The sequence below is a fragment of the Saccopteryx leptura genome, chromosome 2 (genome assembly GCF_036850995.1).
Source record: "Saccopteryx leptura isolate mSacLep1 chromosome 2, mSacLep1_pri_phased_curated, whole genome shotgun sequence".
NCBI lineage: Eukaryota > Metazoa > Chordata > Mammalia > Chiroptera > Emballonuridae > Saccopteryx > Saccopteryx leptura.
Genome location: NC_089504.1, coordinates 320,378,633 through 320,398,161, shown reverse-complemented (window position 1 = coordinate 320,398,161; position 19,529 = coordinate 320,378,633). Strand labels below are relative to the sequence as shown.

Genomic DNA, 19,529 nt, shown 5'->3' with positions numbered 1-19,529 from the left:
TCCAACTAACTGCATTAATTTCTGACTAATAGAATAGTTCTTAGATTATGGCCTATCATTAATAAATTTGGTTCCATCAGTCCCATGAAGGGACTGAGGGGATTCCTTCAGAGGTGCATCTAATTATAATGTCCCGACCAGTGATGGTGCAGTGGGTAAAATGTCGACCTGGAATGCTGAGGTTGCCAGTTTGAAACCCTGGGCTTGCCTGGTCAAGGCACATATGGGAGTTGATGCTTCCTGCTCCTCCCCCCTCCTCTCTCTCTTCTCTAAAATGAATAAACATAAATCTAAATAATAATAATAATAAATGTCCTAATTTAAAAATAAGAGCTTTGTTATGAGTTTATTGTCACTATAAAAAATAGATAAGAAGTCAACAGGGAAAACTAAGGACATCTGCATAAACTATAGACTTTAGTTAATACATCAATATTGGTTAACTAGTTAAAACAAAAACAAATATACTATACTAAAATAACATGTTAATAATAGGGGAACCTGGAGGGGGAGTATGGGTACTCTCTGTTAGGTTTTTTTGTAAATCTAAAACTGTTCTGAAAATAGAATCTATTAATAAAAAATAATAGTAATAAGAGAGGTATACCTTGGTGTCCTGGGCTGTGAGCAGGAGGTGAAAGAATGTGGTAACCTACCTTCAGGAATGGACAGGACTGCAAATTGTAGTGACCATTGGGCTACTCCAGAGCCAGTTGTGGAACCTAGAGATAGTGGTAAGCTGAAGATGGCATGTCAGAGCATGACAGCATGTCTCAGGCATCATGCTTTAAAGGGCTCTTACCTTGGTAACTGCTTAGCATTTCAGGGAAAGGAGGAAAAGAAGACAGTGAAAAAACTGCTGTCACTCATATAAACCTTGAATTTGCAGAATAATTTCCCCTGCAGCAGCACCTCCCTGCCTTTCTGCTTCTCTCTCTCTCTCTCTCCCCCCCCTTCCCTTCTTCCTCCTTCCCTCCTTCCCTCCTTCCTCTCTCCTTCTTTCTCCCTCCCCCTCTCCCCTCCCCTTTCCCCTCTTCCTTCCTCCAGCACCTAGAATGCAGACCATTTGGGGCATACTGGTCCCCATCTACCTCCCCTATCTGCATCCACTCACAACCTTAGCCATAGCACCCCTTACTGGTCCCCCAGGCCCCATAGCTTGTTGCATGATGGGTACCAGTCTCCTGCTTCTTACTCCCTTATTACCCTAGATATGGGGATCTTTCCATTTCCTCCATGAGTTCCAAAAAACAGTATCACAAATGATCCTTGGATAGTTTCCTTTTTCCAGTGCTCCCATTGAAGCCCTGCATCTGTGAGTAAAATAAACCTCTTTTGCCTGTGCAATGCTAAATCATAGGATAGTATGGTAGTCAAGAGCTGGGCTACCACAGTTCAAAACCTGGCTCTTCTTTTACCAGCGTCATAACTTTGAGGGAACTTACGGATAATAATAGTACCTATTGTGAGGATTAGTTTAATTGATATATGTAACATGCTTAGAACAAATCTCAGTACATAGTATATGCTCAATAAATGTTAATTTTTGTCATATGTTATTCATGGATAAAGTGATCCGTGTGTTATATTAAGGAATGAGAGGGCTATACCAGGGTTGTGTTTGAAGAGTTGTCACATCACATACCTGTTCCTCAGGGAAGCTTTGGTCTTCACTGTTTAGTAGATGACCTTTTCAGGGTCATTAAGTTCTCTGATTCCCTGTTTCCTTATCTTTAAAGTAATGGGTTAGAGGATGATAGACTTATATTTTAATTCAGCGATTCCCAAGGTGTGGTCTAGGGACCTCTAGTTGGTTCCCAGGACCCTTTCAGGAGTCCATGAGGTCTAAACTATTTTCATAATAATACTAAGATGTTACTTGCTCTTTTCACCCAAATTCTCTTACGAATGTATAGCAAAGTTTCCACAGGCTACATGATATGTTTTGTCACAACATTTTGAAAGCAGAAGCTGATATGAGAATTCAGCTGTCTCCTATTAAGCCATGCATGAAAAGATGTGCATTCTCTCTCACTAAACTTTTTAAAGATAGTTATTTTTTAATAAAAAATGTGTTTATGTTAACATAGTTTTTAATTATTTAAAAATGAATAAAATAAATTTAAATTTTCTCAGGTTTAATTTTTAACATGGGAAATATTAGATATAATTTGCATAAACAGAAGCTCTTTGGGGTCCTCAGTAACTTCTAGGAGTATAAATTAGAACCACTGGTCCAGTTCATTGAACTGGAAGAGAATTCTAGGCCCCTAATATCTTGGGGAAAAAGGAAATCCTTATTATGCACCCATCCAACCTTTCAAATTCTCTTTTCTCTCTGCTCTGTGTTCCTCATCTTCAAATACTCTGAAACCCTCTCCTTTCTTCTAAGCCACAGTCTATTAATGCCTTTTTCAATATGATTTTCATTCACTGAATATAAACTCTTCTCCTCATCTCTATTTGTTGATTTCCTAACAATCTTACTTTTTCCTCTATACTTATATTTTTTCTGTCATGTCTCTTTTTTCCTGTAATTTTTAGCTCCCACAAGTTGTCTGTGTGCCCTTTGTAATATCTCTTCCTTCTTGATTTGTTCCTTAACATTTTAACATTTCTACTTCCTTTTTTTATATTTACATTCAACTTTTCTCCATCTAATAAATCCATTTAACACATATTATTAAGCACAAATATTATATACTATTCCCTTTGATAGTCACCTGGGTACAGAAACAAGATAGAACCCTGGCCGGTTGGCTCAGTGGTAGAGCGTCGGCCTGGCGTGCAGAAGTCCCGGGTTCGATTCCCGGCTAGGGCACACAGGAGAAGCGCCCATCTGCTTCTCCACCCCTCCCCCTCTCCTTCCTCTCTGTCTCTCTCTTCCCCTCCCGCAGCGAGGCTCCATTGGAGCAAAGATGGCCTGGGCGCTGGGGATGGCTCCTTGGCCTCTGCCCCAGGCACTAGAGTGGCTCTGGTTGCAACAGAGCAACGCCCCGGAGGGGCAGAGCATCGCCCCCTGGTGGGCAGAGCGTTGCCCTCTGGTGGGTGTGCCGGGTGGATCCCGGTCAGGTGCATGCGGGAGTCTGTCTGACTATCTCTCCCTGTTTCCAGCTTCAGAAAAATACAAAAAAAAAAAAAAAAGAAAGAAACAAACAAACAAGATAGACATAATCCCTGTCCTCCAGAGTTTATAGGCTACTTATGCTGCTCATTTAGGATAAAGCTGGGGCAGTTATAGGTAGGTTGTACAGGGTTTCAGTTTACCTGTACTGGGGATAACACTGAGGGGATCATGGAAAACAATAGTAGCAGCAGTGACCATTTATTGCATATCTACTATGTATTAGATATTTCACTTACATTATCTTATTTAGTCCTCATAGCAGCTCTGCAAATTAGATATGTCCAGCCCCACTCTACAGAGGAAAAGTGAGGACTTATAGAGGCTAAGTAACTTACTTGTGGTCATAAAGCTAGGAAGTATCAGTGCTAAGATTTCTTTTTCTGTTCAGTCACATCAGCCAAGAAGGAAGGTATCCTGGTTGGGAAGTTAAATGGAGGAGTGAGATGCTAGAGCATAGCAATTAAGCTGGGGCAGCCCCCTAGGAATCTTGTCTCAAGAGCTTTGTTGCCTCTGAGGTTAGAACTGGAAGGCTACACAGTACATTGAAAAGGAATTCCTATAGGGTAATGAAGCTGGAACAGGACATCAGGGATATTTGCTTAATATTGCTAAAGAACTGCTTGTGGCTTACCTGGGAGTAACACATGCTTGAGAACCTGCTAACCTGTCTTTCATTTCTTTGGCAGAGCGACATCAGGATCAAGTTTGAGCACAATGGGGAGAGGCGGTAAGTCTGCCCTCTGATCTGTGGTTGTGTCCCTGGAGTGATTCTTCTGGGGTCACTGGCTGGACAATGGGTTTGACTGGGCATAAAGGGGAAAGCTTCACCACTACTTGGCCTACCAATTGATCCTTGTTTCTTGTCCAAATAGAAGCCGTTTTAACTGCTGATGCTTTACTTCTCTGCTCTTATTCTGCCTCTGGGAGGTCTGCCAGTTTGCTAGGGGAGGAAGTCAGGAACCCAGATCTACTCAGAGTCATGCTTCCAGAGACACTGATACTGTACAACCTGTGGACATTAGAGGGAGTTCTGGATTCTCCTGTGATGTGTCTTTCCCATCCACATTAGGTGCCATGTTGGTGAATTGGAAGTTTCTTTATGTCTGTAGGTCATAAGAAGCTTCATCACGTCCCTCAGATGTGAAAGATTTCAGATCATTTGAGAATATAGAGGGAGTTTTTTAGTCTGTATCTTACCTTGTTAGGGAATTGAAAGTAATATTGCAAAACCCTGATGTCCTTTTCTCCACTGTCAGTATTTAGTTTTTTTGTAGAAAGTCAAGGTAGATATTTTTAGTGGAGAAAAATATGACTCCACTTAATTTCTCAAGTTATTTAAGGAAAAACTTCTAAAAACCATAGAGAACTCTGGTCATGGGATATTCGGGACCCTGTATGTGGTGTGTGTGTGCATAAGTGTGCCTTTTTTATCCGTTTCCCACTTTTTGCCTTCCTCTCATTGATATCCCCATTTTTCTTTGCTCTCAGTATTTCAAGAAGTGACGAGATACCCATGAAGATAAGTTCCCCCCTCCTTTACAAGTCCCACCAGTGGATGGTAGTGCCTCTGGACATTCTTAGAACTGGTAGCTCTCTGCTGCTGGCAGCTTTCAGTCCACTTTGAAGCTAGGTCCATAGTATATATATATCTATGGTTGCTGCTTTTCCTTAAAAGATATATCCACAAACCCATAGGGTTGTCAGAGCCTTCCTGGTGGAAACATTTGCAGAGCCACAGTCCTACTGCTGCCGTGTGGGTTCTAAAGTTGTTCCAGGCCTGGAAGGAGGAAGGTTGTTCTGAGCTCTGTTCCCAGCTTCTCCTCTTGTGTCCTGCCAGTAGCAGGGAAGTTAAATTGTCTCTTCATTATTACTGCTTTTCACACTTCTGATCTGACTGGGTTTTGGAAGGATGGCCGGCTAAACTTGCTACAGCACAGTTTTCAGAAGTAGATATGAAATCAAAAGCTCAATTGTGTTGGAGCCTAATTATGCAGTTATGCTCTCCTGAATTCCTGTTCCCAAAGTAGTATGCAGTTACAGTGAGCAGACTTACACTGAGAAAGTGTATGTGTTTAGTTTCAGAGAAGCTGCCAGATTGAAACCACAAATATTTAAGGTGGTCAGGCAGGAATGGCCTTTTGAAGCCCTGAGCGGCAGAGCATTGGTATCAAGGTTTTGAAAACTGTGCATTCTCTTTTTATGGAGCTGTTTGCAGGAGCCATGGCATTTCACTGTTTGTATACTATGTGTGGAATAGGAACTTTATAAAGTTGGTGTGCAGGGAAGCCAAATTCAAGCTGCTCTGTGCCAGGCAGCTCTGGTTTCATGTATTTCATGTCTTAGGATTTTGTAGACAAGATTATTATGGGCTTTCTTTACTTTTTGCAGGGAATGTGGACTATATATATCTAAATATTATGGGCCCTTATAGAATTAAAATTTATAGAAAAAAAAGGAAAGAAGTTTCCCTTTGCTTTGGAAAATTGGGGCCGAGACTCCTGACCCTTCTTCTTATCCCCAAGAGGGCAGAAGAAGAGGACTGTAGATAGGATCTCCTTTCCTTTTAAAACCTTCATGTCTCGCCTGACTGGGCAGTGGCGCAGTGGATAGAGCGTCGGACTGGGATGCAGAGGACCCAGGTTCGAGACCTGAGGTCACCAGCTTGAGCGTGGGCTCATCTGGTTTGAGCACAAGCTCACCAGCTTGGACCCAAGATTGCTGGCTCAAGCAAGGGGTTAGTTGGTCTGCTACAGCCCCCCGGTCAAGGCACATATGAGAAAGCAATCAATGAACAACTAAGGTGTCACAATGAAAAACTAATGATTGATGCTTCTCATCTCTCTGTGTTCCTGTCTGTCTGTCCCTGTCTTTCCCTCTCTCTGACTCTCTCTGTCACTGTATAAAAAACAAAAAAAACCACTTTCCTGTCTGGACACTGGTGGGGGGGTATTTGTCACAGGTTTTAGACCCCTCTTTGAAGCAGTGGCCTAAAAATGCTTGTTACTCACTATGATGATAGCAATTTAGGTCTTACCAAATCAGGAAGTCCTGGTTTCTGATCTTGACTAGGCTTTTGAGGATTTTGAATGAATCATTGCCAGGCCAAATGCAGGAGAATTTATCTCTGAGCTTGATTCTTTTATAATGTGCTAGGGGCATATGAATGGTCTTCTGATATTTTATTTAAAATGGTTGGCCCCTTTTGAATCACTGCTGAGGTCCTGATGAAGGGGGTGTGATTTGCAATTAGAAATTTACAGAGAGTTATTCTCTCAAAGGCTCTCGAAAAAACACATATCTAGATAACCCATATCTAGATAGCACCCAACAGTATCATTGCTCAAGACAGATGATTTAAGGGAGAATAAAGGATTATAATATGGTAGGGTTTCCTGGCGGATACAGACTAATATATTCAGCAATATAATTTCCCACATTAAAGAAATTATATGGTCAGATTTCATTAAAGTCCAATGGCATAGAGGTTTCCTGTGGCTTATTGCTTCTTTGTCTGGTCATACCTCTTCTTACTCTGGGGGAGGATGGAAGATGTGAAAGTACCACACACTACTTCTTCTCAGCTTGGAGAAAGGTAAGAACTATAGAAGCTCCCATGGTTGAGTGCTGTTACTCCACCACATGCTAGTCAGATTTCATCTAGCCTAGATGTACTAAGAGATAAAGGACATTTTAATATACATATTCCTGATTCATAATTCTCCTTGGAATTATCTCATTATATTCTTTGCCTTTTTCCTATTATTTTAGCAAGTATTTTGTCCAAGTTTTTGCTTTTATTTATTATTATATATGTGTATTTATTTATTTATTTGTATTTTTCTGAAGTGAGAAGTGGGGAGGCAGAGAGACAGACTTCCACATACACCAGACCGGGATCCACCCAGCATGCCCACCAGGGGGCAATGCTCTGCCCATCTGGGCCATTGCTCTGTTGCAATGGGAGGCCTTCTAGCGCCTGAGGTGGAGGCCACTGAGCCATCCTCAGCTCCCGGATCAACTTTGCTCCAATGGAGCAGCCTTGGCTGCGGGAGGGGAAGAGAGAGATAGAAAGGAGAGAGGGAAGGGTGGAGAAGCAGATGGGCACTTCTCCTGTGTGCCCTGACTGGTAATTGAACCCAAGACTTCCACATGCCAGGCTGATACTTTGCCACTGAGCCAACTGGCCAGAACCCCAAGTTTTTGTTTTTAAGTGTGTGTGTGTTTGACAGAGAGGGGCAAATAGGGATAGACAGGAAGGGAGAGAGATGAGAAGCATCAATTCTTCCTTGTGGCACCTTAGTTGTTCATTGATTGCTTTCTCATATGTGCCTTGACGAGGTGGGGAGGCAGTGGCTACATCAGAGTGAGTGACCCCTTACTCAAGCCAGCGACCATGGGGTCATGTCTATGATCCTACACTCAAGCCAGCAACTCCGCGCTCAAGCTGGATGAACCTGTGCGCTCAAGCCGGCGACCCTGGGCTTTTGAACCTGGGTCCTCCAGGTCCCAATTCGACTTTCTATCCACTGTGCCACCACCTGGTCAGGTCTAAGTTTTTTTGTTTGTTTGTTTTGTTTTTTACAGGGACAGAGAGAGGGTCAGATAGAGGGATAGATAGGGACAGACAGACAGGAACAGAGAGAGATGAAAAGCATCAATCATCAGTTTTTCGTTGCGACACCGTAATTGTTCATTGATTGCTTTCTCATATGTGCCATGACCGCAGGCCTTCAGCAGACTGAGTAACCCCCTGCTCGAGCCAGTGACCTTGGGTCCATGCTAGTGAGCTTTATGCTCAAGCCAGATGAGCCCGCGCTCAAGCTGGCAACCCTGGGGTCTCGAACCTGGGTCCTTCCGCATCCCAGTTCGACGCTCTATCCACTGCGCCACCGCCTGGTCAGGCCTAAGTTTTTGTTTTTAAAACTTTGTTGGTTTATTTTGTCAGCAGAAGTCTAAATTTTTTGTTGTTAAATTTGTCTTATGTATTTTATGTCAACTTAGCGCTTCCCCACTCTAATATTTTTTAATCTTATATTCTATGTTTGTATAGAAAAAGTATATTTATATGAGTTTCTCTCTGATTTCTCTCCTGCTTATCTCATTTTTGTTTTAATTATTTAGTTTCAGAGTATTATGTTAAACCCATATGAAATTGCCATTTTAGGACTATCAGCAGTATTATATAGTTCAATCTAATACATCCATTTAAACTGTTTAATGGAGTCTGACCAGGCGGTGGTACAGTGGATAGAGCATCAGACTGGGACACGGAGGACCCAGGTTCGAAACCCTGAGGTTGCTGGCTTGAGTGCAGGTTCACCAATTTGAGTGTGGGGTTGTTGGCTTGAGCATGGGATCATAGACATGACCCCATGATCACTGGCTTGAGCATGAGCAAAGGTCACTTGCTCTGCTGTAAACCCCCCCCCCCCCCGCCATCAAGGCACATATGAGAAAGCAATCAATAAACAACTAACGTGCCACAATGAAGAATTGATGCTTCCCATCTTTCCCTTTCTGTCTGTCTGTCCCTATCTTTTCCTCTCTCTGACTCTGTCTCTGTCAAAACAAACAAACAAAAAACCTGTTAATGGAAATTTTAAACACACACAAAAGTAGAATAATATACTGAACCTCCATGAACCTGTCATCAGCTTCAACATTATCAATATTTTCCCACCCTTGTTTCATTTTTCTCTGCTTTTAAATTTTGCTGGATAGTTAATGAGAAATCATGTTAACACCTATACAGTTTTAACAAACTGTACTATTCAGTGGTTTTTAGTATATTCACAAAGTTCTTACACTATCCTCCATTTATAGAAATTGTTCTTTGAAATGGCCTAATGAGTCTTTCTAGGAAGCATAAATATCAACACTACCTACATGCCCACATGTGTCACTGGTTAAGAAACTGATCAGGCATGCCTAACTGGTGGTGGCACAATTAGGTCCCACATTCAAAACCCCAAGGTCACCATCTCAGACTTATCCAGCTTGAGCACAGGTTCACCAGCTTGAGCATGGGGTTGCTGGCTTGGGTGTGGGGTCATCAAAATTTTACCATGGTCCCTGACTTGAGCAACAGGTCACTGGCTCAGTTTGAGCCCCTCAATTAAAGCACAAATGAGAATCAGTCAGTGAGCAATTAAAGTGCTGCAGCTGCAAGTTGATGCTTCTCATCTCTCTCCTGTGTCCTTTCTCTTTCTCTTTCAGTCTCTCTCGTTTAAAAAACAGATCAGGCATATAACCAACTTAAGAGGAATTCCTGTGACTTTATGGTAGGAAATCTCAATTCTGAGAATAATCAGTATTGAGATTCCTGTGGCATCTCAAAAATGAACAATGGAAAAGATCTTTCAAGTCCTAAGTTGAGTCACTTACGAGTCAAAACCATGTTTTTAGAACTGCTGCTCCAATCTCCAGATTTTCTTCCTAATGAGTATTTGAGACATAGTTTTTAAATATAGGTGTCCTACGATGATACTGTCATTGACAGAAGATCCAAGCTGAGTTGATAGAGCAATGGTTGGGATTAAGCAATGCTTGTGGGTACTATGGGCAAACCTGAGAGATACTCAGAGGAAGAGTGAAAAGATGCAAATACCTGTGGAGTCAAGTTCATAAAATGTTCTTTAAAACCCAGGTCCATGAGTTTAGTACCTATGTCTTCTTCTATGTACTTTATTGTTTCAGGTCTTATATTTAGGTCTTTGATCCATTTTGAATTAATTTTAGTACACGGGGACAAGCTGTAGTCGAGTTTCATTCTTTTGCATGTGGCTTTCCAGTTTTCCCAACACCATTTGTTGAAGAGGCTTTCTTTTCTCCATTGTGTGTTGTTGGCCACTTTGTCAAAAATTATTTGACTATATATATGTGGTTTTATTTCTGGGCTTTCTATTCTGTTCCATTGGTCTGAGTGTCTATTTTTCTGCCAATACCATGCTGTTTTGATTGTCGTGGCCCTATAATATAGTTTGAAGTCAGGTATTGTAATGCAAGAGAAGTGAAGGCAAAGATAAATGAATGGGACTACATCAGAATAAAAAGTTTTTGCTCAGCAAGAGAAACTGACATCAAAATAAATAGACAGCCAGCTAAATGGGAAATGTTATTTTCAAACAACAGCTCAGATAAGGGCCTAATATCCAAAATTTACAAAGAACTCATAAAACTCAACAACAAACAAACAAACAATTCAATACAAAAATGGGAAGAGGACATGAACAGACACTTCTCCCAGGAAGAAATACAAATGACCAACAGATATATGAAAAGATGCTCATCTTCATTAGTTATTAGAGAGATGCAAATCAAAACTACAATGAGATACCACCTCACCCCTGTTAGATTAGCTATTATCAATAAGACGGGTAATAGCAAATGTTGGAGAGGCTGCGGAGAAAAGGGAACTCTCATCCACTGTTGGTGGGACTGTAAAGTAGTACAACCATTATGGAGGAAAGTATGGTGGTTCCTCAAAAAACTGAAAATAGAACTACCTTATGACCCAGCAATCCCTCTACTGGGTATATACCCCAAAACCTCAGAAACATGGATACGTAAAGACACATGTAGCCCCATGTTCATTGCAGCACTGTTCACAGTGGCCAAGACATGGAAACAACCAAAAAGCCCTTCAATAGAAGACTGGATAAAGAAAATGTGACACATATACACTATGGAATACTACTCAGCCATAAGAAATGATGACTTCGGATCATTTACAACAAAATGGTGGGATCTTGATAACATTATACGGAGTGAAATAAGTAAATCAGAAAAAAGCAAGAACTACATGATTCCATACATTGGTGGAACATAAAAACGAGGCTAAGAGACATGGACAAGAGTGTGGTGGTTGCCAGGGGTGAGGGGAGGGAGGACGCGGGAGGGAAGGAGGGAGAGGGTTAGGGGGAGGGGGAGGGGCACAAAGAAAACTAGATAGAGGGTGACGGAGGACAATCTGACTTTGGGTGATGGGTATGCAACATAATTGAATGACAAGATAACCTAGACATGTTTTCTTTGAATATATGTACCCTGATTTATTAATGTCATCCCATTAACATTAATAAAAATTTATTTAAATAAAAAAAAAGAAAAGATGCAAATACATAGATAAGAAAAGAAAAAGAAACAATAAAGGGAAAGGCAAATTGTGTCCTATATTGAAAAGAAAAGGAAGATCATCACTCAGAAGCCATAGCTTTTTAAATCCTACATTAAAATGTACAGTTACCCATGCTTCCTATTTCTTTTCAGAATTATAGCATTCAGCCGGCCTGTAAGATATGAAGATGTGGAGCACAAGGTGACAACAGTGTTTGGACAGCCTCTTGATCTACATTACATGAACAATGAGGTAAGAATGTAGATGGATGTTGTGGGGACAGCTGCCTACCGTTTTTTTCTCTGCTTAGCAGGATTTCATGGTTTGTTCCTCTAATATCGTCATAATATGTTTTCATTTACTCAAGACTTTTTTGTTGATTCTAGTAACTCTGGGATTTCTGGGGTTTTTGTTTGTTTTGTTTTGATTCTTTGACTCTTTCTCTCCACCCCCACTCCCGCTACTCCCTGCCCCAATAGTCCTTATTTATTCATACTGTGAATATCACCCAGGAAGGAATTCTTTTGAATGTCAGTTACTGCTTTCTCAGCTCCAAGAAGGGAACTAGAGGCTTCAATCTGCTTAGGCTGATGCTTTGCATTAGTCTGAAAGGTAATGTGTTGGTGCCTAGCAGAGAGTGTATTGCTAGAGGGGACTGAGTTGGGGTCAAGAAAAGAAAGTTAGGTGCCATCATGGCTCTTTGAGAGATCCTTCCTGTGTAGTTTTATTTTATTAGTTGAAGAGTTAAGAATTTCCTTCATACTTTGGGGCTTAAATCGGTAGGGCCTGAGATTTGTTAGCCAAAAACTTCCTTGTCCCTTCATACAAAAGTACAACTACTGTTGGATATACTGCCAAATAGCTAACAAAAATAAGATCATTTGACCTTCTTTTTTTGGGATAAAGTTAGAAATATAGCAAATTTGGAAAATAAATTATACTAATAATAATACAGATTAAGTATTTTAAAGAATACAAACTAACACATTTTAATTACAGAATATGAGCACCCTAAAAATATGTTTAAAAATTGCAGCTCAGCCTGATCCAGGTGGTGGTGCAGAGGACTCAGATTCAAAATCCCGAGGTTGCTGGCTTGAGCTCGGGCTCATCTGGCTTGAGTGCAGTCTCACCAGTTTGAGCAGGGGGTCACTGACTTGAGCGTGAGATCATAGATGTGACTCTGTGGTAGCTGGGAGCCCAAGGTCCCTGGCTTGAGCAAGGGGTAACTCGCTCTGCTGTAGTCCCCTGGTCAAGGCACATATGAGAAAGCAATCAACAACTAAGGAGACTAAGGAGCTGCAACAAAGAATTGATGCTTCTCATCTCTCTCCCTTCCTGTCTGTCTGTCCCTCTTTTTGTCTCTCTCTCTGCCTCTGTCTCTCTCTCTCTCTCTCTCTCTCTCTCACACACACACACACACACACACACACAAAAGAAATTGCAACTCAAGCTTCACTGGTTTACATAAGAAAGTGAGGCTAAAGTCAGCTACCTAATCAGCATTAAAGAAAGGTGTTCTTTCATTACTAAAGATTTTTCTGTATGATTTAGTACTCATTACTCTTTCCATTGATATTTCCATTAAGAATTACAGATAGGCCCTGGCCGGTTGGCTCAGTGGTAGAGCGTCGGCCTGGTGTGCAGAGGTCCCAGGTTCGATTCTTGGCCAGGGCACACAGGAGAGGCGCCCATCTGCTTCTCCACCCCTCCCCCTCTCCTTCCTCTCTGTCTCTCTCTTCCCCTCCCGCAGCGAGGCTCCATTGGAGCAAAGATGGCCCGGGCGCTGGGGATGGCTCCTTGGCCTCTGCCCAAGGCGCTGGAGTGGCTCTGGTCGCAACAGAGCGACGCCCCGGAGGGGCAGAGCATCGCCCCCTGGTGGGCAGAGCATCACCCTCTGGTGGGTGTGCTGGGTGGATCCCGGTCGGGCACATGCGGGAGTCTGTCTGACTGTCTCTCCCCGTTTCCAGCTTCAGAAAAATACAAAAAGAAAAAAAAAAGAATTACAGATAGCCTAAAATCCATTTCAAACTCTAACCAGCAAAGTCACTGCCCAGATATTGGGCATTCCTTTATTCAAATGTTTGTGCAGGTATTAATTCTAAATATAAATAATTGTCATTATTTTAGATCATGCATTTCTTTCCATATTCTGTTAATATCAGTGACCAAGAGTTGACTAATTTACATTTTATTAGTTTAAAATCCCTCATCCCCTTTTTCTTTTCCTTGTCCTCTAAACCCTGCCCTATCAGGATTTGAGAATCACAAATAAAAAATCTGTTGAGATTTGCCTGACCAGTGATTACACAGTGGATAGAGCATCAACCTGGGATGCTGAGGACGCAGGTTGAAAACCTGAGGTTGCTGGCTTGAGTGCGGGCTTACCAGCTTGAATGTGGGGTCACTAGCTTGAACATAGAATCATAGACATGACCCCCTGGTTGCTGGCTGGAGCACCCTAGTCAAGGCACATTTGAGAAGCAATCAGTGAACAACTAAAGTGCCGCAACTACGAGTTGATGCTTCTCATCTCTCTCCCTGTATCTCTGAAAAAAAAATCTGTTGAGATTTTATTTATGTTTATATATTTGTAATAATAGCTTTATTGAGATACATATAATTCACTTACCATAAAATTTATCCTTGCAGACCTTGCTATGTGGTCTAAATATGTGTCTTTATTTGAGTAACAGTTTTTATCCTCTGACTACCCTGTCCTCCACTTGTGACTTTTCTGCTTGCTCTGGTAATGTCAGACATGACTACTGCTCAATTTGGAAAGAAATATGGGGACTGTAACTGTTTGAGATTTCAGCTTTGGAGTAAAGGGTATTTTTAGAGAGGAAGCTCTTCTTAGAAAAGATCTCAAAACATAGTATTAATAATGTGCTTTAACATGGATGAACTAAAAAACATGAAGCTAAGTGAAAGAAGCTAGATGCAAAAGATTATGTATGAATTGAATTGAAAATGTATGAACATTGTTTGATTCCATTTATATGAAATGTCCAGAAGCAAATCTATAGAGATGGAAAGTATATTAGTAATTGCATAGAGATGGGAAGGGGGGACGACTGTAAGAAACACAAGAGATCTTTTTGGAGCAATGGAACTGTTTTAAAACTGAATTGTGATGGTTGCATGACAAGGTAAAATACTAAAAATTATTGAATTGTTACATGTAAAGAAAATCTCTATGGTTTAAATTAGATCTTTTAAGATCCCATAGTATCCAATGAGATTGTTTTCTTCCAAAGTTACTTTTATTTTTTTATTTTGCTTATTTTCACAAACTAAAGACTTATTTTTTTTATTTTTATTTTTTTACAGAGACAGAGAGAGAATCGAGAGAGGGACAGATAGGGACAGACAGACAGGAATGGAGAGAGATGAGAAGCATCAATCATCAGTCTTTTGTTGAGACACCTTAGTTGTTCATTTATTACTTTCTCATATGTGCCTTGACCGCAGGCCTTCAAGCAGACTGAGTAACCCCTTGCTTGAGCCAGCGACCTTGGGTCCAAGCTGGTGAGCTTTTGCTCAAGCCAGATGAGCCTGCGCTCAAGCTGGTGACCTCAGGGTCTCAAACCTGGGTCCTCCGTATCCCAGTCCGACGCTCTATCCACCGTGCCACCGCCTGGTCAGGCCCAAACTAAATAAAGACTTTTATATGATTTCCTTTTTTGTCCTGTGTTACAGCTCTCCATCCTGCTGAAGAACCAAGATGATCTTGATAAAGCAATTGACATTTTGGATAGAAGCTCAAGCATGAAAAGTCTTAGGATATTGCTGCTATCCCAGGACAGAAACCATGTAAGTAACCCCTGTCATGGTCTGGCAGCAGAGGACAAAGCTTGCTGTCCTTCAGTAGTTCACCTTGCTTTCTTGACAGATTTTGTGTTCCTCAGCCACTGCTGAAATAAGAACATAAGCAGGGCTCAGCCCACCGTGTCAGTGGCCAACTGGCCTTCTGCATTTGATTTCACTGTGAAGCCAGATTATCAATGTAAAGTTGCAACTTTATAAAGGTTACTTGGCTTATAGTATGGGAGGAAGGAAAACATTTTATGATAAAGGATAAAATTCTTTTTCTCTATATTTATGTTTTTTAAGTTATTTTTTAAAATTTTTATGAGTTTTATTTATTTTTTATTATTTATTCATTTTACAGAGTGGGGAGAGGGAGGGAGAGAGAGAGAGAAAGGGGGAGGAGCAGGAAGCATCAACTCCCATATGTGCCTTGACCAGGCAGATCCAGGGTTTCAATCCAGCGACCTCAGTTTTCTTCTAGGTCTATGCTTTATCCACTGCACCACCACAGGGCAGGCTTTAATAAAGTTTTTTTTAAGATTTAATTTATTGATTTTTAAAAATTTATTTATTTATTCATTTTAGAGAGGAGAGAGAGTTAGAGTGAGAGAGATAGAGAGAGAAAGGGGGAGGAGCAGGAAGCATCAACTCCCATATGTGCCTTGACCAGGCAAGCCCAGGGTTTTGAACCGGTGACCTCAGCATTCCAGGTCAACACTTTATCCACTGTGCCACCACAGGTCAGGCCTAATTTATTGATTTTTTAGAAAGAGTAGGAGAGAGAGAGGTGGAGTGAGAGGTAGGAGAGAGAGAGGTGGAGTGAGAGGGGTAGCAGGAAGCATCAACTTGTAGTAGTTGCTTCTCGTATGTGCCTTGACCAGGAAACCCAGGGTCTCAAACTGGCAACCTCAGCATTCCAGATCAATTCTATCCACTGCTCCACCACCACAGGTCAGGCTGTATTTATGTTCTTTCTATTAGATTTGGACCCCAATGAGAGATTTTATTAGCATGGGGTGGGGTGCTGATAAGCAAAGGCTGTCAAGGATTCAAGACTCATGTTTTGCCTGACCATTGGTGACACACTGAATAGAGCATTGGCTTGGGATGCTGAGGTTCCAGGTTTGAAACCCTAAGGTCGCCAACTTGAGTATGGTCTCATCTGGCTTGAATGCAGGCTCACCAGCTTGTGCGTGGGGTTGCTGGCTTGAGAATAAGATCATGGACATAATCCCATAGTCACTTGCTTGAGCCCAAAGATCGCTGGCTTGAAGCCCGAAGTTGCTGGCCTTAGCAAGGGGTCATTGGCTTGGCTTGAGCTCCAGGTCAAGGAACGTATGAGAAACAATGAATGAACAACTAAAGTGACACAACTATGAGTTGTTGCTTCTCATCTCTCTCCTTACCTGTCTCACTAAAAGAAAAACAAACAAACAAACAAAAAACGGAAAAACTGTCCTGTGCCTTTCCCTTGGGACACGTGTAGGAAATAAACTTTTGTGTTCATTGGGGAAAAGGCCATTGGGCTGGAGGGCTCTTGTAACTTAACCGGCTGGTGTCTTACCAAATGGCAGGCAATCTACAGGGGCTGTCAGAAGTGAGGAGTTATCCCATATGTAGTTTCCTCTCTTAATGGGTCCCTGGGGGCCTACGTTCCACAAGAATGCTTGTAAACTGGGTCTGTCTTCTAATCACTGATTCCTCTACCAGTTTTTTTCAGACACATGCTCCTGATGGTTTTTTGGCATTTTTTTCCTTTCCTTATGCTTGAGGACAGCCAACTGTACACAGCTGATATAGCTGCTTGAGAGCATGATACACTATACCAGAGAGAGTTTAGATGGAATGGTGCTCATGCTGACCAATTATTATTATTATTATTAATTGTTTTGTGTGTGTGTGACAGACAGAGAGAAAGACAGATAGGGACAGACAGACAGGAAGGGGGAGAGATGAGAAGCATCAATTCTTCGTTGTGACACCTTAGTTGTTCATTGATTGCCTTCTCATATGTGCCTTGACTGAGGGGCTATAGCAGACCGAGTAACCCCTTGCTCAAGCCAGCAACCTTGGGTCCAAGGTGGTGAGCCTTGCTCAAACCAGATGAGCCCATGCTCAAGCTGGTGACCTCGGGATTTCAAACCTGGGTCTTCCATGTCCCAGTCCGATGCTCTATCCATTGCACCACCGCCTGGGCAGGCCTAACCAATTATTTTTAAGGAGACTTCAGTGTTGGGCTCTTTCTATTATAAGGAGGCACAGGAGAATGTAGTTAGGAAGCCTTAGAATTAAGAAGACATTTTCTAATATTACAGAAGTGTTCTTGTGTGTGAGCACTGTCTTCTTTATCCCAAGTGTGTCTTTTTTTTATTTTTATTTAATGAGAAGAGGGGAGGCAGAGACAGACTCTCGCATGCGCCCTGACCAGGATCCACCTGACAGGCCTACTAGGGGGCGATGCTCTGCCGCCTGGGGCCCTTGCTGTATTGCAACTGGAGTCATTTTTTTAGCACCTGAGGCCATGGAACCATCCTCAGCACCTGGGGCCAACTTGCTCTAATCGAGCCATGGCTGCAGGAGGAGAATAGAAGAGAGAGAAAGAAGCGAGAGGGGAAGGGGGTGGAAAAGCAAATTTCCACTTCTCCTGTGTGCCCTGACTAGGAATCAAACCCAGAATAAAATTTGGGACATCCACATGCCAGGCTGGTGCTCTACCACTGAGCCAACTAGCCAAGGCCCAAGTGTGTCTTTTTTCTGGATATGTTTTGGGAAGTATTCTGAAGTAAAATATATACCTTATTATTTATTTAAATTACCTGCTCCTATAGTCCTTCTTGCCTATTATATAAGATCTACATTTAGCCTAGCACCCAGGGTTTATCACCAACTGCCTATTTTTTTCTTAAGTGAGAGGAAGGGAGATAGTTAGACTTCTGCATGGGCCCTGACCAGGATCCAGCCAACAACCCCTGTCTGAGACCAATGCTCAAATCAATTGAGCTATCCTCAGCACCCAGGGCTGACGTTGAAACCAGTTGAGCCACTGGCTGCGAGGGGAGAAGAGAGAAAGAAAAGGGGGAGAGAAAAGGGAAGAGAAGCAGATGGTTGTTTCTCACTGTGCCCTGACTAGGGATCAAACCCAGGATGTCTGCATGCCAGGCTGATGCTCTATCCACTGAGACAACTGACCAGGGACAAGCCCAGTTTTGTTAGATTCCGTAAACACAAAGTTACTTAGCCAAATTGCTATAAACGTTTTTCAAGAGTTACTCTTTGTTTCTGTACTTAACCTGGTTGAGGACTGGTACACCACAGATTGTTGCCCAGCACAAGCTCACAGATCACACTTGAAGTTCACTGTGCCGGGATGTCATATCACCCTGGTCTTCATCTTCTGCTGATGACTGTCAGCCACTTTGTTTCTCCACCTAGTTTCCTCCACTTTTAGCTATCCATTGTCTCCTCTCACTTTGTTACCACCTATACCTTTACTTCCCTTCTTACCCCTATTTTTATTTATTTATTTTTTAAGTGAGAAGAGGGGATATAGACAGGCTCCCACATGCACCCTGACTGGGATCCACCGGGCGACCCCTGTCTGGGGCTGATGCTCGAATCAGCCAAGCTCTCCCCAGTGCCCGGGACAGCACTTGAACCAATCAAGCCACTGGCTGAGAGAGGGGAAGAGTGAGGGAAGGGAAGGGGAGGGGAGAAGCAGATGGTTGCTTCTCATGTGTGCCGTCACTGGGAAATGAACCCCGTATGTCTGCACACCGGGCTGACACTCTATTCACTGAGCCAACCATCCAGGGCCCTTCTTCCTGTTTTTAAATGTGCTATCTCTTCTCTCTGGACTTGTTTTCTAGTGATTCTTCTATAACAGCTTCTAATTTTTTCTGTCTTCATCTCTTACCAAGGTATATACCTTCTTCACTTCATCTGGCCAAAGCCATGACTTAGGCCTCAGTATCATTCTTACCTGGGAACTCCTGGATTTTGGTAATCACAGTAATTCCTCTTGGTCTGAAGAGCCTCTCTCTAACCTTGCTTTCTATTGCCATTTTAAGATACTTCATCATTTCCTTCAGTAGTTCTTACTGCCCTGGGCCACTGCCTTAGACCATAAATTCTTTTTAGTAGTGTGTGTGTGGTAAATATACATACAGTTAAGACCCAGATCTCACCTAGCTTAGAGGCTTTTATTTCGTTATTAAAGATTTTATTTATTGACTTTACAGAGAGGGGTGTGACGAGTAGTTGTTTCACTCTAGCTGTTAATTGGTTGCTTGTCATATGTGCCTTGACCAGATTGGACAAGCCCAGGGCTTCAAACCAGTGACCTCAGTGTTCCAGGTTGGCGCTCAGTCCACTGCACCACCACAGGCCAGGCTACAGGCCCATATCTCAAGTGTGCGATTCAGTATGTTTTGAAAAAATACAGATACTTTTCAAATTAATGATGCAGTTACATCT

At 42.2% G+C, this 19,529-nt stretch overlaps 2 protein-coding genes across 3 annotated transcripts in view; one reads left to right on the top strand and one right to left on the bottom strand.

Annotated features, from left to right (window-relative positions):
• STRADA (STE20 related adaptor alpha) overlaps positions 1 to 19,529 on the bottom strand; it is a 424,012-nt gene that overhangs the window by 327,919 nt on the left and 76,564 nt on the right. The gene's annotated exons all lie outside the window — the stretch shown is intronic.
• Positions 1 to 19,529, top strand: part of MAP3K3 (mitogen-activated protein kinase kinase kinase 3) — an 82,510-nt gene that overhangs the window by 28,170 nt on the left and 34,811 nt on the right. For both annotated transcript variants that reach the window (XM_066363048.1, XM_066363047.1), the window contains exons 3-5: positions 3,814 to 3,854; positions 11,396 to 11,495; positions 14,946 to 15,059. In XM_066363048.1, coding sequence (XP_066219145.1) covers positions 3,814 to 3,854; positions 11,396 to 11,495; positions 14,946 to 15,059 — 255 coding nt within the window. The remainder of the gene's footprint in view (positions 1 to 3,813; positions 3,855 to 11,395; positions 11,496 to 14,945; positions 15,060 to 19,529) is intronic.